The sequence below is a fragment of the Chionomys nivalis genome, chromosome 11 (genome assembly GCF_950005125.1).
Source record: "Chionomys nivalis chromosome 11, mChiNiv1.1, whole genome shotgun sequence".
Lineage (NCBI taxonomy): Eukaryota > Metazoa > Chordata > Mammalia > Rodentia > Cricetidae > Chionomys > Chionomys nivalis.
In genome coordinates this window covers 478796-504337 of record NC_080096.1, presented here as the reverse complement: position 1 = coordinate 504337, position 25542 = coordinate 478796, and the positions used below count along the sequence as shown (strand labels likewise).

The 25542-nt window shown below is 54.9% G+C and overlaps 3 protein-coding genes across 7 annotated transcripts; 2 read left to right on the top strand and 1 right to left on the bottom strand.

Annotated features, from left to right (window-relative positions):
- Positions 1-4227, top strand: Mxra8 (matrix remodeling associated 8). Of its 2 annotated transcripts, none has more exons than XM_057783593.1 (10): positions 1-134; positions 974-997; positions 1099-1392; positions 1598-1699; positions 1813-2283; positions 2662-2829; positions 2909-2948; positions 3021-3097; positions 3171-3251; positions 3443-4227. In XM_057783593.1, exons 1-10 carry the CDS (start codon positions 86-88, stop codon positions 3466-3468), a joined length of 1332 nt encoding a protein of 443 aa, XP_057639576.1. In that variant the 5' UTR covers positions 1-85; the 3' UTR covers positions 3469-4227. The 2 variants fall into 2 exon arrangements, with proteins under 2 accessions (XP_057639576.1, XP_057639575.1); XM_057783592.1 differs by having other exon boundaries at positions 1090-1392.
- A 3217-nt stretch (positions 4228-7444) lies between these two features.
- Dvl1 (dishevelled segment polarity protein 1) lies at positions 7445-19099 on the top strand. Of its 4 annotated transcripts, XM_057783591.1 has the most exons (16): positions 7445-7931; positions 13325-13394; positions 13532-13653; positions 13876-13979; positions 14173-14311; positions 14426-14519; positions 14591-14660; positions 14747-14886; positions 14964-15040; positions 15133-15200; positions 15304-15456; positions 15950-16081; positions 16180-16347; positions 16430-16636; positions 17341-17379; positions 17838-17978. In XM_057783591.1, exons 1-15 carry the CDS (start codon positions 7762-7764, stop codon positions 17349-17351), a joined length of 1725 nt encoding a protein of 574 aa, XP_057639574.1. In that variant the 5' UTR covers positions 7445-7761; the 3' UTR covers positions 17352-17379; positions 17838-17978. The 4 variants fall into 4 exon arrangements, with proteins under 4 accessions (XP_057639574.1, XP_057639571.1, XP_057639570.1 ...); XM_057783588.1 differs by lacking the exon at positions 17341-17379 and having other exon boundaries at positions 15304-15381; positions 17838-19099; XM_057783587.1 differs by lacking the exon at positions 17341-17379 and having other exon boundaries at positions 17838-19099.
- A 53-nt stretch (positions 19100-19152) lies between these two features.
- Tas1r3 (taste 1 receptor member 3) lies at positions 19153-23278 on the bottom strand. The gene is made up of 6 exons (XM_057783594.1): positions 22890-23278; positions 22473-22773; positions 21588-22391; positions 21260-21457; positions 21048-21168; positions 19153-20878 (listed from the first exon to the last, which is right to left on the bottom strand). The coding sequence occupies exons 1-6, from the start codon at positions 23078-23080 to the stop codon at positions 19923-19925; spliced, it is 2571 nt and encodes an 856-aa protein (XP_057639577.1). The 5' UTR covers positions 23081-23278; the 3' UTR covers positions 19153-19922.
- Positions 23279-25542: the final 2264 nt, after the last annotated feature.

Sequence of the window (25542 nt, the reverse complement as noted above, 5' to 3'; positions counted from 1 at the left end):
GGGTGCTGGCAGGGAGGGGGTCGGCTGTTTTTCAGGAGACTTAGAGCCGAGTAAGACAAAGCACAGCGCGGTCCCTGCAGGCGCCATGGAACGACTGTCCTGTGTCTTGCTGTGGAAACTGGTGCTTCTTCAGAGTGAGTGTGAGAGAGGGTGGGACTGGACGTGGGACAGTGAGTGGATGAGCTGTCTGTGTTGAGGCTGGGAGTAGGGAGCACTCATCAAAGCAAAGAAACTGGGCTGGGTGCCTCAAAACAGCAGTTCACCTTCAATTCATGAAGCCTTCATGTACTCTCACAGAAATCCCAGAGGGCCCAAATGGGGAGGATGTAGCCAAGGGTGCCTCCTGAGCCCGCTGTGTGACTTCAGGGTCAGCTACTCAGGGCTCAGTCCTCCCAGATGTGGGGAGGGGAGTCAGTGGGGCTGACAGCTAAGGAACTAGCAGAGTCTGCTCCAACCCCTTCCTCAGGGCCCCCAGGCCTGCCCACTCTGGCCTGCTGACCAGGCACATTTTTCCTAGAAGTTTGGCTCTTACGCCACTTCCCACAGCAATCTCTTGGGCCAGCGGTGGCAGATCGGGATTTGCTCCCTGTGTCACCTGTTGGAACTGTAGCAGGGGTCCAGACTGGCACCGCAGTACCGCCTGGAAGGGGTGTAGGACGGGACTATGGATGACTGAGGTCTGACTGGGTCCTAAAGGTCCGGCACAGATGCAGATATTACTGTTGGTTGTCCCGGTGCCGTGCTAGAGCAGTTCCCTGCAGCTCACGGCCCGATGTCCGATTTCTCACTTAGCAAAGCTGTCAGTATAGCCAGGAATGTGACACTAAGGGTGTAACCTGCAGCTTCCTGCCAGAACTGGTTAAGTGGGCATCATGGCAACACAATGCCAGGAGGCCCCAAGTGGCCTTCCAGCTTGTGGCTCCTGGGTTCAAAGGGGAAGAATGCCGACAGCTTTATTCCTCCTCTCCTACAGGCCCCGCGGTCCTTCTGTACTCAGGTTAGTATCCCCTACCCAGCTCTGGGCCAGGCCCCTTTAGGGTCCCCTTCTCACCCAACCCATTCTGCCGCTGACTCCTCCTTCCTGACAAGGGCCCTCAGGTACCGCAGCAGCCAGCAGCTCTGTGGTGTCCGAGTCCGTGGTGAGCTGGGCAGCTGGGACCCAGGCGGTGCTGCGCTGCCAGAGCCCGCGCATGGTGTGGACCCAAGACCGGCTGCACGACCGCCAGCGCGTGGTCCACTGGGACCTCAGCGGCGTCCCGGGCAGCCAAGGGCGCCGACTCGTGGATATGTACTCGGCGGGTGAACAGCGTGTGTACGAGCCGCGCGACCACGGCCGCCTCCTGCTGTCGCCTTCTGCCTTCCACGACGGCAACTTCTCACTGCTCATCCGCGGTACGCTGTGGAATCGTGGTGGGCTGAAACTTTGGCAAGAGTTGAAATCTTGGCAGGGGGGCGGACACATACATTTGACGAGGCGAGGCCTGTGAAAGGGTGGAAACTCGGAGGGGCGGGGCCATGCAGGGGACAGAACCATTTTAGGGGAGGGACTATGGAGGAGGATGGGTCCCACACGCTGAGGTTATCTTCTGCGGAGCAGCTGTGGAGGAGGGAGACGAAGGGGTGTATACCTGCAACTTGCACCACCACTACTGTCACCTCTACGAGAGCCTGGCCGTGCGCCTCGAAGTCACCGACGATCGTGAGTGCGCCCCTCACCCTCCTTTGCTACTCCCATCCCTGCCGCAGCCCGTCTTTCCCCTTCCTCACCTCTGACGGGCTGTGATCTGGCTGCCTCTCTCAATGCACCCGCAGCCCTGTTAGCTCGCGCGTACTGGGACGGCGAGAAGGAAGTGATGGTGGTGACCCGCGGCGCGCCGGCACTGCTGACTTGCGTGAACCGTGCGCACTTGTGGACGGACCGCCACTTAGAGGAGGCGCAGCAGGTGGTGCATTGGGACCGACAGCTGCCTGGGGTGTCGCACGACCGCGCTGACCGCTTGCTTGACCTGTACGCATCTGGCGAGCGCCGCGCCTACGGACCATCCTTCCTGCGTGATCGCGTGGCAGTAAACGCCGACGCTTTTGCACGCGGCGACTTCTCCCTACGCATAGATGCGCTCGAGCCGGCTGATGAGGGCATCTATTCTTGCCATCTGCACCACCACTACTGCGGCCTGCACGAGCGCAGAGTCTTCCACCTACAGGTCACTGAGGCTGCCTTTGAGCAACCTGCTCCTGCCTCTCCCGGTAATGGGTCTGGCCACAACACTGCTCCTAGCCCAGGTGTGTTGTAGCCTGCTGGCCCCAAAAAGGGGCCCTAGTGTGACCTAGGGTGCTGAGGGTACCGCGGAGAGTTTCTTTTCTTTCTTTCTTTCTTTCTTTCTTTCTTTCTTTCTTTCTTTCTTTCTTTCTTTCTTTCTTTTCTTTCTCTTTTTTTCTTTCTTTCTCTGCTTTTTTTTTTTTTTTTTTTTTTGGTTTTTCGAGACAGGGTTTCTCTGTAGCTTTGGATCCTATCCTAGAACTAGCTCTTGTAGACCAGGCTGGCCTCGAGCTCACAGAGATCCGCCTGCCTCTGTCACCTGAGTGCTGGGATTTAAGGCATGCGCCACCATACACAGCATGCCGTACATAAGATTTCTGATGCTTGCTACTTATCTGTAGATCCCACATTGGTAAGTAGATCCCGAGGCCACAGCGTCATCAACGTCATTGTCCCAGAGAGCCACGCACACTTCTTCCAGCAATTGGGCTATGTGTTGGCCACCCTGCTGCTCTTCATCTTGCTGCTCATCACTGTAGTCTTGGCGACACGCCATCGTCACCGTGGAGGTGAGGCGGGACCCTTGGAACAGAGGGGCCCAGGTTAAGGGAGGATAGTGAGACTGACTAAATACTCCTCTCTTCACAGGATGCGAGACCTCGGACAAAAATGCTGGGAAATCCAAGGGGTGAGTTTGCTTGCCCAACCCTTCTCCCGGACCTGCCCTGCCCTGGCCTCCTAACCTGCCATCTCCCTTTAGGAAGGATATGAACATGATGGAGTTTGCTGCGGCCACAAGGGACCAGGCCCCTTACAGGACTGAGGACATCCAGCTAGGTAGGAGTGAGGGCCACAAGGGTCCAGGGGAAGTACATTTTTGGGTGGGACTTAACTCTTTTCTTCTAACCAGATTACAAAAACAACATCCTGAAGGAGAGGGCTGAGCTGGTCCACAGTCCCCTGCCTGCCAAGAATGTGGATCTGGATAAAGGTGAGCAGTGAAGGGAGAACCCAACACCCCATCCCACACATGACTCTACCCATTTCCAGGACCCTGTAGATAGGAGACTCCTGCTATCTTCTCTGAGAAGGCCTTGGGAAGTCACGCCAAATATCTTCCCTGACTTTCCCACTGGGGCTAAGGAACAGAGAGCAGATACTAGCCATTTTCTTGGCTTCCAGAGTTCAGGAAGGAGTACTGCAAATAAAAGGATCCTGAGCTTCTGGCTGGGCCAGCAGCTCTATACCAAAGGATGTCTCCCTGACCCTCCTGTGACACTCCCGGCTTCTTCTCAGCGGCTGGACCCGCTTTCGTAGAAACTTGGCCTGAATTTGGCCGAGCAGCTGCCTGCACTTTGTTCTTCCAAGAATCACCCTCACCTTGGTGCGCAACTGTGGGTTCCCTTGAGACGCTGGTATAGTATGGTTGCTGATCACCCTCACCTTGGTGAGCAACTGTGGGTTCCCTTGAGACGCTGGTATAGTATGGTTGCTGCCTTTCAGTTACCTGTACTCCTAACTTTGACACAACATCCACCAAATGCACAGTCTCTCGTGGTTTCTTCCTGCTAGGATCAGGAAGACATTTAGACTCCTAGTCACTGTTCAACATGTTAACCATTGTCTTGGGGAGCCCCCAGGAACTTTCTGGACTGCACTATGCCTATGCATCACTCAGAGCCCTGCTGTCACATGTTCTGAGTCACGGGCCCTCCACTTGGAGCTGGCCCATTGCCCCTTTTCTGCTTTGGATCCCTTTCTGTTGATGGCCTTCCAAGAGTCGCACCAGCAGTTACTGGGTACCATGTGACTCTTGGGCTCGACATCCCCCTTTGCTGGAGTCTGGGATTGGGGCTCTACTTGTCCTCTGTTTTGGCTGAAGATGGGGAAGAAGGTTCCGAGAGGCCTGCGCTGCCACACCAAGCAGCTCCTACTGGGGAAGTTTTCATGTCATAATAAAGAACACATCTGATTCTCAGTCTTGGCCCTGCTGTTCCCCTTCTGTTCAGGGAAGACATATCCGGGCCTTGGGAACCCCCAGGGCTCTCATAACCTTCACATGAGTTCTGCTATCCTTCCCTACCCCCTTGAGTGGAAGCTCTATGACTAAGTTCTCCTAGGATCAGATATCCTGTGACACAAGAACCCGTTTTTCATGGTGAAGGACTTTTAACCCCTTTTCCAAGTCGTGTGTAGACAGGAATGATGGGGGAGTATACAATGGCAGAGGGGGAGATAGGACATAGAAGGAAATGGTGTTAGCCCAGTCCTTTGAGAAGCAGATGCTAAGATGGAGTAAAAAGAAGAAACAAAGATAGACAGGCAGGCTCCCCAAGGATACAGGTCTGAGGAGATTTGGGCAGAAAGAGCCCCAAGAGGCAGGGCTTGGCCAACAGGAGCAGGTATTGGTTTTTAGATACCGGTCTCCTGGGGCTAATCATGACTGGGCACTGGCTGTGGGACCTCAGTAGAAGCAGAGGTAGAAAAACAGCTAAGAGGGCTGGAGAGATGGCTCAGAGGTTAAGAGCACTGCCTGCTCTTCCAAAGTTCCTGAGTTCAATTCCCAGCAACCACATGGTGACTCACAACCATCTGTAATGAGATCTTGTTTCCTCTTCTGGCCTGCAGGCATGCAGGCAGGCAGACCACTGTATACTTAATAAATAAATAAATCTAAAGAAAGAAAAAAGAAAAGCAGCTAAGAGAGGACATAGGATCTTTTCCTCTCTCTCTTTCTCTCTTGTAAAGATTTATTTGTTTGTTTGTTTATTTATTTATTTATTACGTACCCAGTGCTCTGTCTGCACACATGTCTGCAGGCCAGAAGAGGGCACCAGATCTAATTATAGATGTTTGTGAACCACCATGTGGTTGCTAGGAATTGAATTCGGGACCTTTGGGAGAGAAGCCAGTGCTCTTAACCTCTGAGTCATCTTTCCAGTTACCCCCCCCATCTTTTTAAAATATTAAAATATTTAAAGCTAGGGGGCTGGAGAGATGGCTCAGAGGTTAAGAGCATTGCCTGTTCTTCCAAAGGTCCTGAGTTCAATTCCCAGCAACCATATGGTGGTTCACAACCATTTGTAATGGGGTCTGGTGCCCTCTTCTGGCTTGCAGGCATACATGGAAGGAATGCTGTATACATAATAAATAAATAAATATAAAAATTTAAAGCTGAAGAGATGGCTCAGCAGTTAGGAACAACTCCTGCTCTTCCAGAGGACCCAGGCTCAATTCCCAGCACCCACATGGCAGTTCATAACTTTCTGTAACTCCAGTTCCAGGGTACCCAATACCCTTACACAGATATACATGCAGTCAAAACACCATTGCACATAAAATAAAAATAAATTATATATATATCTTAAAATTTTAAAAATTTATTATTTTATGTATATAGGTGTTTTTCTAGCTTGTATGTCTGTGTACCACATGTGTGCAGTGCTCATGGAGGCCCAGATGTTTGTTTTGAGACAAGGTCTCACTACATAGCCTGGTCTGGAACTCACAGAGATCATCCATCTGCGTCTGCTTCCCTAGTGCTGGGATGGGATTAAAGCACATGCCGTCATATCCTGCTTTATCTTTTCATTTACATTGTGTGAATGTTTGTAGATAAATGAATGCTGTGAACATGGGGGTCAGAGGATAACTCGCAGAAATCTATTCTTTCCTTCCTCAGGTGGTCTTCAGCCTATACTATGTGGGTCCTGGGGATCACACTCAAGTCATCAGACTTAGCAGTGGGCACCTTAAGTAGCTGAGCCATCTTTTTGTTCCTATTAACTCTTGCTCCCCTCCAATGCTCTCCCAAGAACAGTGAGCACAGGAAGGGATGGCAATCACCCACAAGGACCTCAGTGACCTGTTGGGGTGCGGCTTGAGGAAATACCTCACGCTAGTGGCCTCTGGTCCCATCAGTGGTTACACCACTACTAGACAAGACCCCTCCTAGAATGACACAGGTTCTGGCCTCACATCCACCTCTTCCACAGTGACTCAACCTGCCCCTATCAGCATCAACATCAGTACCATGACTCCTACCAGGCCTCTGGTTTCTAGTTCCTCCTATAATTTGGGATGAGTGTCAGGTGGGAACAAGAGCAGCTAGGCTGTGGGGACCCTTGATTATGAGTGCTACTGACCAATAAATAGATCGGCAGTATCTTGTGTCTAGCCTGAGGCGCGCCCAGGATAGGACTTTCTTCCTTCTCCCTTGAGCAGACCCGCTGAAGCCATCTTGCCTGGCTCCTTTAGGTTACTTCTGTAGAGATTCAAAGAAGAGGACCAGCTGCTGGGAAAAGGGTTCCCAGGATAGCAGGCCCCTGTGGAGTAAGGGATTACTCCCAAGGACTCTGCCTAGGCTGACTTCAGAGGCCTCTAGTATGCATCCACTGCCTTCTGTCCCAGCGGCCCGGTCTTTCCTTGTGCTGGCATAGTGTCTGGGAATGGTCCCAGGTTACAATAGGCACCCCTTGTCTCCATCACTGACCAGTATCCTATACATTACTCCACTCTTATTACTGGCTAGCGAAGGACTTTAGGCCATCTTGGAGTAGGCCTAAAGTAGCTTCAGGCTAGCAAGGCAGTAAGTGGCTCAACTCTACAGGATGAGAGGGGCATCCCCGTCTTCCTGGGCCTGGGCATAAGAACTGAGTTCGGCATTAGCGTGGGGCACAGTAAGGTTCTCGCTGTCTAGGGCTAGACATAGGTATCTTCAGATTTTTGTAGAGCGACCGGAAGCCCCCAGAGTGGCCAGCGCCTCCGGATTCCGGGCACTGGGATTGGGTCGGGAGAACCAGAGCAGTCTAGCTGGACGACTCTCCTCTGCTCCCTGGCAGATCTTATTGGCTCAAAGGGTGCAACCTTTTCAGGGTTCCTCTGCCTTCCGGGGGCTGAGTGTGCCCATTTGCACACACATCCCAGACCCAGACGCCGCACGGATTCCTGTCTATTGGGAATCTGTTGCGAGCGCAGGATAGGGCTTTCGGCTCCTGACGAGGGGAGAACTCAGAGTTCCACCCTACCGTACTGCAAACCAGCTAGGCTTCCCGAACCCGCCGGGTCCCGTCCCGTTTACCCCACCCGTGAGCCAGCCGCAGCCCCGCCCCGCCCCGAACCCGCCCTGCGCGTGCGTAGCCCCGCCCCGCTCGCGCTGCGGGCGTCCAGTGACGTCACCGGCTCTGGCGCGCCCTCCGGTGGTCGCGGGATCAACCCCACCAGGCGGTTCTTGGAGCAGCCCGAGGGGGCGGTGGGCGGCAGTAACCCTCGGAGCTGCTTTTCCTCGCGCCCGCTCCGGGGCTGGCAGCGGATGGGCGGCCGCGGGCCGCGGGACAACAAGCGGGGAACGGGTGCGAGCCGGGACCGGGCGGGGCGGGCGCGCACAGGGGCCGCGGGGCGGCCGGGCGGGGCGCGGGCCGGCGGTTTGGGAGGGCGCCCCGCGTCCGAGAGGTGAGCCGGGCCCTGACGCTGCGCGGGTTCCGCGTCGCCGCTGCCGCGCCATGGCGGAGACCAAGATCATCTACCACATGGACGAGGAAGAGACGCCGTACCTGGTCAAGCTGCCCGTGGCTCCGGAGCGCGTCACGCTGGCGGACTTCAAGAACGTGCTCAGCAACCGGCCGGTGAACGCCTACAAATTCTTCTTCAAGTCTATGGACCAGGACTTCGGGTCAGTGGGCCGCGCGGCCTGGGCGGGAGTGCTGGCCCCTTCCCGCGCGTGTGCGGTGACTGCCCGGGCCCCCCCGGCGCGGGCACGGGCTGGCACCTGTCTGCGCCGGACAGGGCTCACGGGTCTGGGGACGTCAGAGAGCGCCCCCGGCGACCGTCACCCTGCCGCTCTTCGACAGCAAGTGTAGGTAGAGTCTCTGCGCTTTGGTGACCCTTGGTGTGTGTACTCACCTGTCCGTGGCGAGCTGGGGATCTGAGTCCTTGACTACCCTCTAGGTAGGCCACAGAGTGCTGTTTGGTGGACAGGCGAGGGCCCAGGCTTCCTGACCGCCATCCAGTGATGCCCCTGTGCCCAGCTGGTCCAGGTTGGGTGCTGAAGGCCACCCTCAAAGCCACCCGTCCTCCTTCTCTCTGGTCAAGCCCAGAGCCTGTTGCATTCCCTCCTCTGTGGGTGGAGACCTAGGGCTCATGGCTGCCTTGGAGGGTGTGCAGTTTAGGGGGCTGGAATCGAGGGAAAAGGTTGGAGGTTTGTGGCTCCCAGTGGATCCTCCAGTTGAAATAGAGTAGTTTGGAATGGGTGAGTCATAGGCACCCAACTGTTTTTTAGAGCTTAGAAAAGTTTCTGAAGCCTGAAGACAGACTCCTTGTAGCCCCTCTAAGGTCCCCGCGTCAAGGCAGAGGTCAAGGGTCACAGTAGCCTGCCCCCTCAGTTCCAGGCTCCTGTGCCTCTGTTCTTTCTGAATCACACACAGCATTTGCGTTCCTGGGAGTATTTTCTGACTCGAGCCGGCTTCTAAGGTAGTGTGCTTCCTAGCTGCACTGATGTGGCGGCTGTCTCAGGAAAGGGACTTCCTACTTGAGCTGAGCTGGGCCTCTGGGACAGTGAGCCAGGGACTGGCAGTTTAACAGAGGCCTGACAGGGCACAGCCACAGAAACCTGAGTCCGTGGCTTGGCAGGGCTCGAGGCAGGGACATGCATGCTCAGGCCCTGTGGGTGGAGCAGGTGTGCTTGGTGCCCTTGTGTGTCTGCATCTTAGGGCTTTGACATTGAGACTGTTTCCTGGGTTCCGTGGTTGCAGGGTCCCTTGGCAGGGACCTCTCGCTGACCCTGCGCATCTAGGCAGGCCTGAACCTGGTTTGGACAACTGAAGTCTCTTGCGTACCCATTCCCTGTGCCCCAACCACCTAGAAAAAAAGCAGAGGGGAGCGTGTCCCCCACAGCTTGAAGGCTGGTGCTCCCCATCTGCCTGGAGGCTGGAGGGTTGTGCTCTGGAGATTGGGCCTCCCCAGCTCTCCTGGCTGGGCCACCTCTGTGGTCTCTGCCCATAGGGACAGGGCATCTCCGGATTAAATTTATCACCAAAGTCACAAATGTTCTCCCAAACTCTGCCCCTGGGGTATGAGTGGTAGGAGCAGACAGACCCAGACCTGGGTTGTTTTCTGCTGTGTGTTCTGGGTGTCTCTTGAGGGTACCCATTCCTCTGCTCCGATATCCATGTTGGGTAGGGTGTGCTAAGTGTAGTAACCCAGCATCAGCTCACACGGGTCCCGACTGAGCTTGTTCATGTGCAGGAGGACCTGCGGGTGCCCTCACTGTGGAGGAGGTGGGGCTGCAGGTCTGGGGACTGAAGCAGGAGTTCCTTTGGGTGCATTGGGAGTGGCTGGGGCGTGTGGTACAGAGCCAGCTAGCAGAGAGCTCAGAGGTACAAGTTGGGTGTCCTGGATGTGTAGAAGGACTAGGAGGCAGAGCAGCTAAGAGGAAGAGTCTGGGCTAGGAGGACACAGAAAGACACAAACAACTCATCCATAGGCCTCACCCTGACTGTGACCTGGAACTCTGGCGACACAGTGGCCTTGGGAGCCAGGAAAGGCAGCCCCTCCCCACACACAACTGCATTCCTCATTTCCCTGCCTGAGTGCTACCTGGTGCTTGATCTGGTGACAATGGAGGGTCTGGTCTATGGCAGCGGAGTGAGTTCATTTGGCTCTTGGTCCCTGCTCCTAGGAATGTATTGCTGCTGCCAGCTTGCCTGGTATGATAGTGAGCTCATCTGCCTGACAGTGGCCCCAGCATTTCGATCTCTGAGTTAGAGGTACCTGAGCTGGGGAGAGGCAGGCAAGGGTAAGGGCTGGGAGCCCATGGGCTCTAGGATCCGCTGCCTGTTTGTAGATGTTGTGAGGGCTCCCTGGGGTTAGTGATTTAGACTCTCTGTGTTCTGTGTCTTCTATAGTGTTTGTTTGTGAGAGTCTAGGTAATTGTAATGCATTCCCTGACCTGTGGGAGGGGCTCCATGTTCTGGGGTTCAGTGCTCATGGGATGGGTTATTAGCAGAGTGGCCAGCGATGGTCAGTTCAAGTCCATGGGTAGTAAGACTCCTTAGGCCATGAGCCCAGTCCACAGCAATACTTGGCAGGAGTTGGATCCTCGTTCCCAGCGACATGCATACGACCCCTGAAGCTCAAAGTATCACCATGGCCTATGCCTGCCTGCTCTGCCAGTGTTGGCTGGCTGTGTGTATGGGAACTGGAAAGAGGCTATCTCAGGGCTGTGTCACTAGAGTTTGTCTATGTGTTATTGTGACCTCCAGGAACCCTGGGTCCTTTTTGGCCAAGCTGTGCTGGGCACCAAAGATCCTACCTTAGAGCAGATTCCTCCTTGGGGTAGGTCTCTGGGGTGACAGGCAGAGCCCAGTGACCGTAAGAATCTGTCTAGGAATTCTGAGGTTATGGCAAAATGCCTGCAGGGATGTCCTGAGTAGCTGTACAGAGAGTCAGTGGAGACACACCGAGGTCAGTTTTCCTCCCGAGAGGTTAGGCATTCAAGGCTCAGGATGGTACAGAGGTTTGACTGTGCCTCGTCTTTTTTTTTTTTTTTTTTTTTTTTTTGGTTTTTCGAGACAGGGTTTCTCTGTGGCTTTGGAGCCTGTCCTAGAACTAGCTCTGTAGACCAGGCTGGTCTCAAACTCACAGAGATCCGCCTGCCTCTGCCTCCCAAGTGCTGGGATTAAAGGCGTGCGCCACCATCACCCGGCTCGTCTGTTCTTGTTATAGAGTGCCCAGGCGGCTATTCTGTAATGTGGGCAGCATCACATACCTGTGGTGCCTGTCTCTACTGTGGGCATTTTGATGTTTATCCCTTGCCTCACCCAGGGTGGGGAAGGACCAGGGTTATCTGTGGGATCTGTGGCAAATGCCAGCCTCTCATTTCTTCTTGCCCTGACCACTAGGCAGAAAGCAGGACTTGGGTTGCTCAGGCTGGGAAGGTAAGGAGAAGGGTGTCTTGGTGGGAATTGGAAGGCACAAAGACCTCAAGCTGGCCATATCGCCTTAAAGGTCTGGCTGACTAGGCTCTGGCTGCTCAGGATGGGACACAGTGTCTGCTGGGGATCCAGGTAGGCCCTACTGTGGTGATAGAAGTTGCTCATATGTCTCTTCATGCGTGAGTCAGAGAGGGTTAAAACTTGGGTGTGGCAGGGGAAAGGAAGGCTGTTGATGGGTCCACTTGGGGCTGAGGTTGGGGGCTAAGGTAAGGATTCCTGTCTGGGTGTCTCTCGCTGTCATGTTACTCAGAGATAGCAGGCTTTCTGCAGGTCCTGGTCATCAGCTACCATAGGCAGAGCCCTGCCATCCTCAAGAGAAACTTCACCCCACCCTGGGCAGCCCAGGTCTTCCTGTGATGACAGCCTCTCTTGTGGCTGCCTTGGCTCAGGCTTGTAAGTGGAGCCAGCCAGAGGTTAAGAGTTCAATTGCCTGCTCTTCCAAAGGTCCTGAGTTCAGTTCCCAGCAACCACATGGTAGCTTACAACCATCTGTAATGGGATCTGGTGCCTTCTTCTGGCCTGCAGGCATACACATAGACAGAATATTGTATACATAATAAATAAATAAATATTAAAAAAAAAGAAAAAAAAAGTAAGTGGAGCCAGCCCCAGAGCTGTGACTTGTGATTGGTGGCAATAGACATTAGGGGTTCTGAGGAGCGATTGCATCTGCTGTTGGGTCCTGTGTTGTTAGTTCAGAGCTCGTAGGCACAGGGAAGCAGTGGAGACTAGAAAGGTGGTCAGAATTCACTTTCACTTTCAGGCTGCCCTGCCTCTGCCATCCCCGCAGCCCTAGATCTCTACCCAGCAAGTGTCCCCTGGAGAGGATGGGAAGTTGATCTGCTAGGGCTTCCTACAACCTACTGCTGATCAGGGGACCTAGAGTAGTAGACAGAGGTAGCCCTGCCCCTGGCATTGGGCCCATTAAGCCACAAGCCTGTTTCCTGCCAGGTGCACTTCCAGGACCAGTCTGGTTTCCCAACTCCATTGAACTCAAGTTTTGGGTGTGGAAAATCCCACTGTGCTGGGTGGAGCTGAGTACTGGGATGAGGGTGAGGGGCTGGGAATCTAGGGCCTGAGGACGTAGGTGGAGGCCTGTTCCTTCACAGCTTTCCCTTCTGACCTGTCCGGCTGCCGATCGTGCATTTTGAACACTGACCCCAGGCTTTCTGGCTTCCTTCCCAGTCCTCATTCCCTGACCCTTTGTGTCCTGCCTAGGTGAGGCTGGCTCTTTTTTAGTCCAGCATTAAGACAAGCAGGGATGGGTGTGGTCAGATACAGCCATGGACTGGTTAGCTCTGTCCCTGAATGCCCTTCCCCAGATAGAAACCAACCGTCTCCTCTGAGAGTTGGGACTGATGCTGTGTGTAGGGCACACTCTTTCTGTTTGGGAGACAACTTTGAGGGCAGCAGGAGCTGATATCCTTGGGCTTTCTCACGTCTATACAAGGGAATCTTTGTGCCTTGCTGTGGTTGAGGCCCTCCTCTTGGCTGGGGGATGTGGAAGGAACTTCGGGGTCCCATGAGATGTACATCATACTGACGAGAGCTTATGACTGCTCCAGAGAGGCTGATGAGCACAGGAGCTAGTGGACCATAGGCTGTCCCAGGCACCTGGATGGGTAGGGCTACTCCCTAAAATAAGGAGGCTGAGAAGAGGCCCCAAAGGAGCCTCAAGTGTTATATGTTGTGGTGAGGCAACTGTTGGGTCCCTATGCCAGGAATCTATAACTAGAGACAGGTCTGAGGGAAATCCTGGAGCCAAGGAAGCCGAAGAATTAGGGTCTTTCCCAGGAACCCTTAACCTTGTCTAGAGGCTAATCTGGAAGTGAGCAAGAGTCCTAGCCTGCCCTTCCGTGACCCCTCTACATCTGTCTACCCCAGTGCTGAGGGTCCGTGGCCTGCGGCCAATGGAGAGCAACAGAGTTGCTAAGAGGAGAATGCATTATGTAAACCCTCAGTTATAACATCTGTGGCCTGGCAGGTACCCCGTTGCCGAGCCCAAGGGTAGGAGATGTCATAGTGTTCTTGGTGGTCTGAGGTGAGGTAACCTCAGGGTCTTGTTTGCCTATAGGGTGGTGAAGGAGGAGATCTTCGATGACAATGCCAAGTTGCCCTGCTTCAATGGCCGGGTGGTTTCCTGGGTGAGTCTAGGGGTGGCCCCACGAGAATGATGCGGGTAACTGGACAAAGGTAGGGTGGTGGCTGTCATCTGCCCTGGGTATCTGTGGGGGTGGTCGTGAAGCAGATGAGCATCCAAGACCTCACTCTCCCTCCACAGCTGGTCCTGGCTGAGGGCGCTCACTCAGATGCAGGGTCCCAGGGCACTGATAGCCACACGGACCTGCCTCCACCCCTTGAGAGGACAGGCGGCATTGGGGACTCCAGGCCTCCCTCCTTCCAGTAAGGCCCCTAGCAGGGCGGAGACCTGCCACTGCTGGGTACTTGCTACCTAAGAACCACCTGGGAAGGGTGAAGCTGAGAACAGAGGAGGGGACTCCAGCTGGGTGGAGGGACCTTCTAGAACTGGGGTCCTACGTGGTGGGTTGGGGGCTAGGAAACATTTGAGATACTGGCTGCCAGCAACTTGGTCTGCCCAATTCTACCTGCTTCTCATCTGTGCAGTCCAAATGTTGCTAGTAGCCGTGATGGGATGGACAACGAGACAGGCACAGAGTCCATGGTCAGTCATCGGCGGGAGCGCGCCCGACGTCGAAACCGTGATGAGGGTACTGTGGCTGTGTCTGCCCAGATCTGGACCCCAAACTTCCTTTGGTATCCCTTGGTAGAGATCCCAACTTGGTATTGCTACCCTCTGTGGCCTCAGAGTCCCTGCATTAAGCTTGAAATGCACAGGCCATCCTCATTCTGTGACTGCTGACTGAAGTCCCACAATCAGCTCCCACCCCACTGTCCCTACAGCTGCCCGGACCAACGGGCACCCGAGGGGGGACCGGCGACGGGATCTGGGACTGCCTCCAGATAGTGCATCCACCGTACTGAGCAGTGAGCTTGAATCTAGCAGCTTTATTGACTCAGATGAGGAGGACAACACAAGCCGGTAGGTGGTATGTGCATATGTCTGTGTGTGCTGGAGAGATTCATGCCTATGAGTGCTGTCTGGCTGTACGTATTTGTGCCTCGTGCTTATCTGACTTCTGGTCTCCTGCTCCAGGCTGAGTAGCTCTACAGAGCAGAGCACCTCCTCTCGGCTAATTCGCAAGCACAAATGTCGGCGGCGGAAGCAGCGCTTGAGGCAGACAGACCGGGTAGGCAGCAGGTGGGTGGGGTGTCTCCTCCGAATGGTGTGCACACAGCCCCTCATTGGGTCCCTCCACAGGCATCCTCCTTCAGCAGCATCACCGACTCCACCATGTCCCTGAACATCATCACCGTCACTCTCAACATGGGTGAGGCCTTCTGGGCTGGTGGGTGCTTGGTGGGGGTGGGTGCAAGCCTAGGAGCCTTTGGGGCCTGCTCACGGCCCCTCCTGCAGAGAGGCACCACTTCCTGGGCATCAGCATCGTGGGCCAGAGCAACGACCGGGGTGATGGCGGCATCTACATTGGATCCATCATGAAGGGCGGGGCTGTGGCTGCTGATGGCCGCATTGAGCCAGGCGACATGCTGCTGCAGGTGGGAGCCATGTGGGGACTGTGGGGATAAGATGCACCCCCTCCCACCACCACTCCCTGACCCCACAAACCCCGCAGGTAAATGATGTCAACTTTGAGAACATGAGCAACGATGATGCTGTGCGGGTACTTCGGGAGATCGTATCCCAGACGGGGTGAGGGGGGATCCGTGTGGGGCTGGGAAGGGCATGGGATGGGAGGGGTTGTGTGGGCCTCACCCATGTGATCTGCCAAACTTTACATACAGGCCCATCAGCCTCACAGTGGCCAAGTGCTGGGACCCAACCCCTCGGAGCTACTTCACCATCCCAAGGGGTTAGTGACCCTATGGAGGGGTGGGGTGGGGTGGGGTTCCTAGGCCCAGTCTGAAGGGTCTTTCTTCTCTACCTCTATCACCTGCCGTGCGGTAACTGTGCAGCTGACCCAGTGCGACCCATCGACCCGGCCGCCTGGCTGTCCCACACGGCAGCGCTGACGGGTGCTCTGCCCCGCTATGGTACGAGTCCCTGCTCCAGTGCCATCACTCGCACCAGCTCTTCCTCACTAACCAGCTCAGTGCCTGGCGCCCCACGTAAGTGGCAGCTTACACGAGCCCCGGCAGGAAACTGAGGCTGAAGGACAAGGGTTCACCAGAGCTCTTCCTGGGGCCCATTGTATGTAATGTGTCTGTCCCCAACACCTTCACAAATGTGTACACCAGGATACGTGTACATATCTCATAGCCCAGCCACACTGGCCATCTGGATGCACTGAAGGATCTGCCAGGCCTGTTTTGTGGATTGGGAGGACACATGGTAGCCTCCGCCTTGCTTTCCTGCTGCCTAACATAACTAACAGCTTGAGCTCTCCAGGAAGGTGTCCCTGCGGGAGGGAAAGGGACTGGCTTGCCCAGAAGTCTTGGACTGTGGGACTGGGAGAATATCCCAGTTTCAGCTCACATCTTGATGAGATACCACTTAAGAGTGGGAGATAAATGTTTGATCCTGTCCCCTGCTCCCAACCTCACGGAGCTCAGCCCCTGCGTGCTGGTTGCCTGTCTGGGCTCAGAGAACGGTACCTTGCAGAGCTGGAGGAGGCTCCGCTGACCGTGAAGAGCGACATGAGCGCCATTGTCCGGGTCATGCAGATGCCGGACTCAGGGCTGGAGATCCGGGACCGTATGTGGCTTAAGATCACTATTGCCAATGCTGTCATTGGTGAGTCCCTGGCTGTATGGGAAGGGCCCAGTCTGTTCTTCTTTCTGGTAAGGCTTCCCAGGGCTCAGCTACCCTGACTTTCATGGACCTGTGGCCAGGGGCGGACGTGGTGGACTGGCTGTACACACACGTGGAGGGCTTCAAAGAACGCAGGGAGGCGAGGAAGTATGCCAGCAGCATGCTGAAGCACGGCTTCTTGCGGCACACAGTCAACAAGATCACCTTCTCTGAGCAATGCTACTATGTCTTTGGGGACCTGTGCAGTAGTGAGTAGGGGGGTCACTGGGTGGGGGTTTTTGTGGGGCTCATCCATTTGCCCTCGCTTACCCATCCCTCCCTTCCTGCCAGACCTTGCATCCCTGAACCTCAACAGTGGCTCCAGTGGAGCCTCAGATCAGGACACACTGGCCCCACTGCCCCACCCATCTGTGCCTTGGCCCTTGGGTCAAGGCTACCCCTACCAGTACCCAGGGCCCCCGCCCTGCTTCCCACCTGCTTACCAGGACCCTGGCTTCAGCTACGGCAGTGGCAGTGCCGGGAGTCAGCAGAGTGAAGGTGAGAGTCATGCCAGCCCCTCCTCCACTCCCACTCCCTGGCTCTGCCTGGCCTTGCTGCTGTCCTCTGTGCTCCTGCTGTGTGTTTGGGTCCTGGTGGGTCCCATTTCAGGAGTCAGTGTGGGGCAGGGAGGGGGCTGATGTGGGGACTCACTTTGGTTCTGTGGGTAGAGGCCTTTGGGACTAGGAAGACTGCCTGGTGGGAACAGGCCTGGTATTCCAGGTGGCAGAGGCAAGAGGCCAGGAGATGATGTGGCAAGAATGAGGGCGGGAGTAGCCAAGGGCATCGAGTAGGGTTACTCTTACTCTCTAGGCCCCAAGCTAAGGAAGGCATGGGCTTTATCAGTTGTGGTACCTGTAGCCCAGCAGAGTGCCATGAGAGTCTATCATCTTAGGGAGGGTGGGTGTCCCTGAGGAGGAGGTGCACTGAAGTAGAGCCTTAGGCAGAGTGGGGGCACAGCAGCCATTCTACAGGGTCTGGAAAAAAACTTAAGACAGTCATCTTTGAGAACATAGGATGGGAGAAAGGAGAGGTTGGGCCGGAGGGTGGCAATGCCCAAGGGGAAGCTGTTGAGTGACTACTGACCCTGGATAGGCCCTTGCATGCACCCAAGCTCAGCTTGGCCCACAATAGACCTAGTTGACCATTGGTGAGCACTGGACTGGTGTGTGACTTGTGCTATCCCTTGCTTTGTGCTGAGCAAGCCTTAGACTGAAGGACTAGCAGAGTGGACCCTCGGGCCGGTAAGCCAGGTCCCCCTGTGTCCCTCTCAGCATGTCCCCAGCCAGCACGTGTTCTCAGGTTCCCACCACTTTCAGGACAGAAGCTAAGACAATTAGCTGACCAGGGCCCTGGGGTTGGGTGGTCAGTGGGTCTTTGGGTGGTGAACCCAGGATGGCTAATGGGAATGCCGGGCACACAGGGCCTTCACTGGTGTCTCAGTTTCTCAGCTGTAACATCAAAATCAACCTTGGTTCAAGCGTTGGGGTTAGGTTTGGGGTGCCAAGCTGGCCCTCATTATCCCTCCTGTCTGCAACTGCCCCTAGCTCCTTGCCTCTCATCTGCTCCTGGTATCTGCATGGCTGCCATTCCCCTACTACCCCAGGCTCACCAGGTTCTGCCCTGGCTGTCTGGGAGCAGCTGGTGGTCCTGGAAATGGCCAGGCCTGGTGCTGACTCTGTGGTCCCTTCCCTTCTCCCAGGAAGCAAGAGCAGTGGGTCCACAAGGAGCAGCCATCGGACCCCAGGCCGAGAGGAGCGCCGGGCAGCTGGAGCTGGGGGCAGCGGCAGCGAATCAGATCACACGGCACCAAGTGGGTCTGGTAGCACTGGCTGGTGGGAGCGTCCTGTCAGCCAGCTTAGCCGTGGCAGTAGCCCTCGAAGTCAGGCCTCAGCTGTTGCCCCAGGGCTCCCCCCACTTCACCCCCTGACAAAGGCCTATGCAGTAGTGGGCGGGCCACCTGGAGGGCCACCTGTCCGGGAGCTGGCTGCTGTTCCTCCAGAACTTACAGGTAGCCGCCAGTCCTTCCAAAAGGCCATGGGAAACCCCTGTGAGTTCTTTGTGGACATTATGTGACCATCAACCAGTGGCAAGAGTCTGTGGTCCTGCTGTGCCAGGATCTCTGTGGACTTGCCTTAGTGGTGGTCAGCCAGGATAGATCAGCTGCGGGGTCTGGGCCAGGACAGAGGGAGCAGGCTGCAGAGGAAGGGCTGAGAGCAGCAGCCGTACTAGGATATGGGCTTGGCATCCTGCCTGCTGTGTGGTGCAGCTCAAGTAGAGTCGTGTGAGATGTCTGTCTTTAGGTCCTCGGCACAAGTCCCAGGGACCACCTCCTGGTTCCTTTTTTGGAAGTGACCTCCATTTAGGATAAGAAAGACTCTCTTGGGCTCTGTGCACGCCCATCCTCCCATCCCCCAAACTCTCCCAGAACTGTGCACAGTGGCCCAGACTGACTCTCAACTGAGTTCATGGGCCTCACCTGTCAGGCCAAGGTAGGGTTCTTGAGGGGTTAGACAGAGCCTTTAAAACTCTCTGGCTGCCCACGTGGGGTCTAACTTATTTATTTATTGCTAGCCTGCCTGCTCTGAGGGTGGCAGCTGGTTACCCAATGGGGGCAGGTGCATGTCCCTTTCCCTGCTTGGTACTCAGCTCATGACAACAGTTTGTGCTGGGAGTATGTGGAGGATGCCTAGCACAGGAGACGAGAGAGGCCAGGCACCTTTACACGGTGATAGTGCACAGTAGCGGCAGAGATGGGGTCCGGTCCTGTCATTGCTACCCTGGTGGCTGTCCACCAGCATGTGCCACTGCCATCTTGGCATGGTAGCCCCACACATCTGCACTGTAGATACCGTGTCGAAGTCTGAGCAGCTGGGTAGTTCACGTGTAAATGCTGCTTCTGTGTAAATGCTGCTTCTGTGTAAATGCTATTTTAAACACTAAAAAGCGTTTAATTTTATGGGATTGATGTGTGGCCTGCTTCTCTTTTCTCCAGCTAAGCTGCTTCCGTATTCAGGTGTCGGGGCCAGTCCAGAACTGACCCAGGTCTGAGCCTGCCTGGAGTCTCTTCCCACTTAGTCATGTGGCTCTGTCCCTGGTGCTGGCCAGTAACAGGGGTCTTGGAGGCAACTTTTCTTTCCTTGGTACCAGGAGGACTCCAGGGGTCCTGGATGGCTGGTGCTGGCCATGGTGCTGACCCTGACCCTTGCTTATGCTCTGTCCAAGGTGCTAGTAGTGACTTGGTTCTTTCCTACCAGCTAGGTCTGGATCAGGAAGGGAAGAGGAGGCTGGATGTTGTCTGCCTACCTCTTGAGTGCCCTCTGCCTGCTGGCTTTCTTGTTTTGTTCCAGCACATTACATATGCCCAGCCTTCTGTTTCCAGGATGCCTGATCAAGGTGCTGAGGGCCCTAGGCTGGGCATGTTCAAGAAAGCAGTATGTTCTCGCCTCTCGGGGTCTGCTTGGGGTATTCCTAAATTCAAGATATGGCTATGGAGTCCCAAAGATCACTCTGTGGGCTGCTTCTAAGATAATGGATCTCAGTCACCTGGGCAGGCCTTAGGTAGGGCCTAACAGGATCAAGGATGATCTTGCCTTTGGGGAACAGGTGGGATTATAGGATCCATCTTGCACACTGCAGGCCGGGGGTGGGGTGTCACTGTGGGACTAAGGTCAGTGGATGACTTGGAGTCAGTCTGTAGTTAAGCGGCTCAAGTCTCAGGTTGAGGTACTATCTGGGGGTTGTCTGCTGGGCTCACTAAAGGAGAGGTCACTGGGTCAGGGTTCACTCACTGTGCCCCTGAACTGTCACCCCCACTGTTGCTCCCATCTGCTGCCTCCTTAGGGCCTCCTCCCAGGAAGAACTCCTGGGTGTTGAGCTTCGGCAGCCACAGAAGCACATAACATTTGGGTAGGTGGAAGGTGGCCAGGATGCCCAGGGCACAGAACAGAATGGCACCCATCTGCACAGCTGGCTGATAAGTCACCTGCACATTGGCCAGGAGGGGCACAAAAGAGACCCAGATAATGAAATAAGCTAGCATGGCGAAGGTGAGACCACGGGCACGGTTGTAGCGGCCAGGCTGGCTCTGTACTAAGAAAGTGCCCAGGAAGCAGAGGAAGGCCAGCATTGCATTGGTGATGTGTACCAAGCCTAGGCTGACCCAGGTACGCATGCGGCAATGCTCCAGAACCTCTGTGGGCAGCACCACCCAGTCTGTCACCATCTCTGGTGGGAAGGATGTCAGGTACCAGGCACATAGTGCTGCCTCCACAAGAATGGCCAGCAATACCACCAGCCAAGCCCAGGGTCCCCGAAGGCAGCTGCATAGCCAGTTCGCCCAGCTCAGTGGCAGCTCAGATTCCACAAAGATCTCAGCTGCTTGCAGGAAGAGTGTGCTTAGGCAGCCTGTGAGAGGAAGGTGAGCCAGTGGCTGTTGAGCAAGGCAGCTGGCAGGGCTTGGCCGTCCTGGGAATAGAAGGACACTGAGGCAGAAGAGGCCTAGGCAGACCAGGCCAAAGCAGAACCGTGACCCACCTGAGGCCTGAACAAGAGGGCTGTCCCAGTGATGGATGAAGAGCCCCAGGGAGGCGAGTGCTAGGCCTAGCACCAGGCAAAGCAGCAGGAGTAGTAACAACACGGTTGGTTCTCCCCAAGCCAGGAATTTAGGCCTACGAGGTAAGCAGCCTGTGCTTTTTTCTGGGGACCACTCATCCTGATTACATGGAGTACAGGCAAAGTCATCTATAGTAAAAGAAAGAAAAAAGCAATGTAGGGTCTGGTGATGGGAGACAGAATTCCCCAGCCCAGCCCCCGACAGGCGCTTGTCTTCAGCATTAGCCTGGAGGGGAGGCCCTTGCCAGGCCTCTGCCCCCAGTTCAGCTGTGCGGACTGTCTAGGGAAGGAGGCTCACCTGGATGCTTCTGGTAGCTGCCTGCCTTGCAGTCCTCACAGTCATAGCAGCAGGAATGGAAGCCCTTTACTCTGCGCACCTGGCCTTCTTTGCACTGCCGGGAGCACTGGGACACTGGCACCTGGACATGGAGCTTTGGGTTAGGCTCCCTTGGCTAGCATAGACAACCCCAAGTCTATACCCACCATGGCTTCTGCCTATCTTGTCCTTACCTGGTTCCCTGGCCAGTACATTTCGGAGTGCTGCAGCTGAAGGGTGCCGTTGAAGGTTCCCACGGTGTGCAGTGCAGGTGTAGGGCTCTGCCACACCCACATCTTCAGGTCATACTCCATGTCTACGTTCCCTTTATCATCAAACTGCAGTGTCAGGTTCCGAGCACGGAAACTCATGTTGTACATGTTCTCCAGGAGCTGTGGGTTGGGGTGGGGGTAAGGCTGACCCATGAGCCTCTCCAGTTAAGACAGGATTTAGCTCTCTCTGCCTGGTGGTTCAGTATTCCTGAATGAGCAGACATAAACCCAGCAAAAACCCTACCCTCACCTGCCAGGGTTGAACAGGCTCTGATGCGGGGCAACTTGAGGCATTGCACTGTAGGGTGTTGTGAAGGGCCTGGGCCACACTGTACACAGCTGCATAGGTTGCAAAAATCTGGTGGTGCAATTGCCCAGCTGATAGGTTCTGCAGCAGTCCAGATGTCAGGTTCTGCAGCATGACGTGGTCACACTGTGGACAGCGTTGCCCCATCACCCCCTCCTCCAGGTCCAGTTCAGCATTCAGTGAGGCGCAGAATGTTGGGTCGGCAGCCAGGGCAAGGTGGGTCTCCACATAATGGGAGAATTCCGGCAGCTCGGCACCTCGCTGCAGAAACCCAAGCACAGTGCCCACATGGGCAACATTGGGTAGTGTCGTGACCATGTCAGAGGTCAGCCAGGACTCACTAGCCACCCATACCTTTGGTGAGAAGCCCTGATGGATGCCGTAGCTAAAAAGGGAGTAGACAGCACGGGGGGAGGCAAACAGCACCACCACTTGCACGTTGCTTTGGTTCACTTGTTGTAGTACATCAAACACCTTGCCCAGCTGTTGACTACTAGTGGCGTGCAGCGGCACCAGGCCCTCATGGGCGATACAGATACCTCGTGGATTGGCCAGGCTAGAGAAGATGCTCAGACCTTCCCGACCATAGTCATCGTCACTACCTAAGGCAGCCACCCAGTTCCAACTAAAATTCAGCAGCAAAGCCACAACAGCCTGCAGCTGCACACGGTCACTGGGCACTGTGCGGAAGAAGGATGGGAATGTTTCCCGGTCACTGAGCCGATCCATGCTGGCGCTGTAGCTGACCTGTGGTGATGGAGAAGCACCTCCTGCTGTGAGAGCTCAAGGACACAGTTGGCTGAGGGGAGGCAAAACATGCGGGCTCACCTGTGGCATGAGGAAGAAGCTGAAGAACTTGCCTGTAATCAGGGCAAGCTCTGATGAGTGGGGCCCAATGACAGCCAGCACACGCGGCTGGTACTGTGTGTAGTTGCAGTAGGCAGCGATGCTGTGACTGCCCACCTTTGCCATGAACATGAGACTGGGCTTCATGGTGACTACCGGCTCCGAGCATGTGTCAAATAGGTCATAACCCAGGCGCAACCCAGGGAGCAAGGCAGATCCATTGTTGATCTCCTCCACAGCCATCTTCATAGCCATGACCAGAAACAGACCAAGGGGTGAGAACCTGAAGCCACATGGGATTGCAGGTGCTCACCACCTTACCCCCCAGCTTGGGAGTACCACAGACCCATGGCTGCCAAGCCTTAAGCCCACTCCCACCTCAGCTACTAGCCTCCATACCTGGTGCACAAGATGCTATTGGGTTGTGTTCTCTGGTAGAGGGTGTCCTCCTCAGTTAAGCCCAGGGGAAATAGCCCACCAAGTATGTAGTCCCCTTTAGCTTTGAATTGCTGTGCCAAGCACAAGGAGGCCCCCATCCCAAGGCCCGGGAGAGCAGCCAGGCTGAGGCATAGAACAACCAGGTGTGGCATGGTAGGTAGAGACTTCTAGTAGAGACCGTAGGGTGTGCTGGAGCCCCAGATATACTGAGTCTAGGGGGAGAGAGCAGAGAATTTGTTTAGCAAAACTTCTTCTGTGCTTGGCTGCCAAGCCCCCAAGGGGCTCCGGTGATATGCTCAATAGCTCAGACCTGATAGTTTGTGCATACTGGACAGCGTTAATGCGCTGTCTGTCCAAGAGAGCCCCAGCATGCCAACTGTGACCACCGACTGTGCTCTTGTCACTTGCCTATGCCCAAGCCCCTCGGCACCCTTCTTTCCTAGAGCAGCCGCACAGACTGTAAAGGGGAAGGTGGAGAAGCAAGCATTCAGGGTCCCAGGGTTTCCCTTGGCTGGAATAAGGGTGGCACTAGGCTTATACTTGTAGGCACAGAGACACTTTTTTATCTTCTGGCTTCTGACTTGAGGCAGTACTGTCAATAGGCAGGGGCTGCAGAAGAAGTCCCTCAACAATGACAGTAGACAGCTGGTTAGCCAGGGCCCCAACCTTCAGGTGGGGTACGGAGAGCTGGAGCTGAGTTTCCTGGGTGTACTACCTGCCTCGGTCCTGGGGCAGACTCACTGAGGGTCCCAGTTTTCCTGCTGGGGTTCTGAGAGCTGTAGAGACCCTCGCCCTTTCTGCTGATCCTTGGAGTAAGCACTCCTGCTTTGGCAGGCATGTAGGTACCTCCCGCAGCAGAGTGCTCACAGCTGGCCCATGAAAATGAGAAGAGGCCATAAACAAATAGGTTCCTGCAGCTGCTAGGGCCAGGTGTGTGTCTGTATGCAGTCAGTGGGTCCTTCTTAGACGCTTCCCTTGTTCTGGCTAGTTTTATGTCAATTTGACACAAGCTGAAAGGAAGGAACGTCAATTCCTCCATATAATCTGGCTGGAGAGCATTTTCTCAATTAGCAATTGATGGGGGGAGGACCAGCTCACTGTAGGTGGTATCATCCTTGGGCTGGTGGTCCTGGATTCTTTAAGAAAGCAGGCTGAGCAAGCCAGTAAACAGCACCCCTCCATGGCCCCTGCATCAGTTTCTGCCTCCAGGTTCCTACCCTGACTTCCTTCGATGAATGGTGAAATGAAAGCGAAGTGTAAGTCTTTTAAATAAACCCTTTCCTCCCCAAGTTGCCTTGGTCATAGTGTTTCATCTCAGAATAGTAACTCTAGCTAAGATATCCCCCTTAGTCTGGGTGTGAGGGAGCTATTGCTAACACAGCAAGTTTCCAGCATCCGAACATGGGGGAGGCTGTTGACTCTTGTTTGAATAGGTGCCTGGGTAATCTCAATGTCGTATGGCATCCAGCAGATGTTATGGAAATTACCTTTGCATTTCCCTGCTGCCCTGTGAGGATGTCCACAAAGCACACGTACACTATGAATCTGTATGTGACACATATATCTGCTATTATATCCTTCTTTTCTGGCCAGCCTCTTGAAATCTTTTTAATGATTCATTTGCATTGGTGTTTACCTACATATGCGTCTGTGTGAGGGTGCTGAATCCCCTGAAACTGTAATTGCAGACAGCTATGAGCCGCCATGTGGGTGCTGGGAGATGAACACAGGTCCTCTGGAAGAGCAACCAGTGCTCTTAACCACTGAGCCACCTCTTCAGCCTCAGTCTCTGGAAGTCATCAGCCTTGGCTAGCACTGTGTGGCCTCAGGTTCTTAAGACATAGCTGGAAAACACACAGCCTAAGCAGGTGAGTTGGGTACGATAGAGTACCAGGAAGACACCACTCATCATGTACCCGCTATTTAGGTGGATATCGTGTACAAAGTAGCTCTAGTTTTCTCCAGCTTTGTCACACAGACCTTTCTCAGTCTAGCCCCTCAAGGTGAATGACCCAAGTGTTTCTTTTCCTGCCTGTAAAATAGAGATAATACAGATCTCAGCGTATGTGTGTGATCAAGCTAAGATACACCAGGGACAAATGCATGGCAGTTTCTGTGGTTCTGGCTGCTGGCTAGACATGTTCCATGCTTTCCTGGTTCACATTGCCCTTTGAGCCCTCAGTCCGTCTGGTCCCTAGGGTTAACTCCCTCCCTACCCGTATGGGTAGGTACTTTTAGGTTCTTCCCCATGTAATCAGGCACCTGGCACACCTGTAACTCATCCTAGAATGCCATACCCAATCATGTAGGTGTAACTTATTTATGTTGTAAGTACTACATATATCATAGTTCTTGAGGAAAGAGATAGGTCCTAAAGTTTGCATTTATAGACATCACCTACACTGGGGACACTGTCCTAGGGTTTAACATTAAGACCCAGTGGGAGAGAGAGGTTAGGGTCTTATGCCCTGGGTGTCAACCATGCTGGGTATGGCCATCTGTCAGCTAGACAAGGGGGCCCAGCCCCTTCCACAAGTCATGTCCTATCTAAGTCACCGGAGTACCATGGTGACCGGAGCAGCAAGCTGGCTAGAGAGAGGCGTGGTTTGGCCAA

Coding starts and splice junctions, on each gene's coding strand:
- Mxra8 (XM_057783592.1), top strand. CDS start 86: ATGGAACGACTGTCCTGTGTCTTGCTGTGGAAACTGGTGCTTCTTCAG. Junction 2,284..2,661: donor CAACACTGCTCCTAGCCCAG/GTGTGTTGTAGC, acceptor ACTTATCTGTAG/ATCCCACATTGGTAAGTAGA. Junction 3,252..3,442: donor GAATGTGGATCTGGATAAAG/GTGAGCAGTGAA, acceptor CTTGGCTTCCAG/AGTTCAGGAAGGAGTACTGC.
- Tas1r3 (XM_057783594.1), bottom strand. CDS start 23,080: ATGCCACACCTGGTTGTTCTATGCCTCAGCCTGGCTGCTCTCCCGGGC. Junction 22,774..22,889: donor AATAGCATCTTGTGCACCAG/GTATGGAGGCTA, acceptor ATGTGGCTTCAG/GTTCTCACCCCTTGGTCTGT. Junction 22,392..22,472: donor GCTTCTTCCTCATGCCACAG/GTGAGCCCGCAT, acceptor CCATCACCACAG/GTCAGCTACAGCGCCAGCAT.
- Dvl1 (XM_057783587.1), top strand. CDS start 7,762: ATGGCGGAGACCAAGATCATCTACCACATGGACGAGGAAGAGACGCCG. Junction 15,041..15,132: donor GAGATCGTATCCCAGACGGG/GTGAGGGGGGAT, acceptor CTTTACATACAG/GCCCATCAGCCTCACAGTGG. Junction 16,348..16,429: donor CTTTGGGGACCTGTGCAGTA/GTGAGTAGGGGG, acceptor CCTTCCTGCCAG/ACCTTGCATCCCTGAACCTC.